Genomic DNA, 1,141 nt, shown 5'->3' on the forward strand with positions numbered 1-1,141 from the left:
CTTTTTCATTCAAAACGTTACTTTTGGGACGCAGTTACCTTTCAGTAAGGCATAAAAAGAAAACAGTGTCTGTGCCACTATGTTGCTCTTTCAAACACCTTCCAGTTCGGCATAAAATGCCTGGTTGAACTGAGTCCTCCTTTCAAACACTCAATGTCTTCTTCTTTAAATACTTTCTCTCCCATTAGAAACCTCTCAGTGTTCTGGGGGTGGGAGGGGGAAAAGGGCCTCTTTCTTAGCTTGGACTGTACACTGAGCTGCCCACACCTTCACAAACCAAGGCTGTGGTTCATTTTCGTGCCTGGCCAGGAGGTTCCCTAGCCCACTCTATGAAATAACCACATTGCAAAAGAACCTCAGTCTCCAGCTGCCCCAGAGCCATGAATGGTTGCATTGTGCACCAGATGCTGAAGCCTCCCCTGTTCCTCCGGCCGCCCAGCTGAAGAATCACCTCCTGCAAGACAGGGTCAGAGCCTAGCCCCCTCCCCACTCCCTTCCCCCAATTCCTCCTTCTACAGGCTTCCCTTCACCCACTCCAACTTGCAAAAGGTAAGTAAGAGCAAGTGAAGGCAGAGGCTCAAGGGGCAGGCTCTCTCATTCCCAAGGGCAGCATTTAAAGCCATTCTGCCTTGATGCAATGGGGGTGGGGGTGCATCACTTCCAATCCGCACCTGCCCTTCCCCAAATGCTCCCAGATGCTGGTATCTTTTATTACACTAAGTAGTTGGAAAAATTGTTCTTTGCAGGCTTTCGGGCACAAACACCCTCCTTCAGGCCTAAAGAAGAGCATCTGTGCCCAAAAACCTGCAGAGAACAATTTTTTCCAACTATTCAGTTGGTCTAATCAAAGACATCCTATCTACCCAAAGACCCCTGTCTGCCTGCATCCAATGCAGCTACAACCAACATCCCTGAGGCTGAAGCCTCCAGATCCCCATTGCTCCAGCCAGCCTCCCCCTTGCTACCAAGGGGCTGGGCTTGCATTTTATTATTTCCATTTATATTTTTGCACATTTAATTTTTTTCCACGTTTTGCTTTTTTTTGTGTGCACATTTCAGACCCGCCCACTGCCACATCACCAGACAGACAGACAGAGACAGACACCCCTTCCCCCTCCCTCCCCCCCCAGCTCACCCAGCT

The 1,141-nt window shown here is 49.5% G+C and overlaps 1 protein-coding gene across 1 annotated transcript in view; it reads right to left on the reverse strand.

The window, feature by feature from the left end:
- Positions 1–397, reverse strand: part of PAPSS1 (3'-phosphoadenosine 5'-phosphosulfate synthase 1) — a 72,952-nt gene extending 72,555 nt beyond the window's left edge. The window contains exon 1 of the mRNA XM_019521943.1: positions 356–397. Coding sequence (XP_019377488.1) covers positions 356–394 — 39 coding nt within the window. The 5' untranslated portion in view covers positions 395–397. The remainder of the gene's footprint in view (positions 1–355) is intronic.
- Positions 398–1,141: the final 744 nt, after the last annotated feature.

Source organism: Gavialis gangeticus, unplaced genomic scaffold (genome assembly GCF_001723915.1).
Source record: "Gavialis gangeticus isolate Ggan-Ray unplaced genomic scaffold, GavGan_comp1, whole genome shotgun sequence".
NCBI lineage: Eukaryota > Metazoa > Chordata > Crocodylia > Gavialidae > Gavialis > Gavialis gangeticus.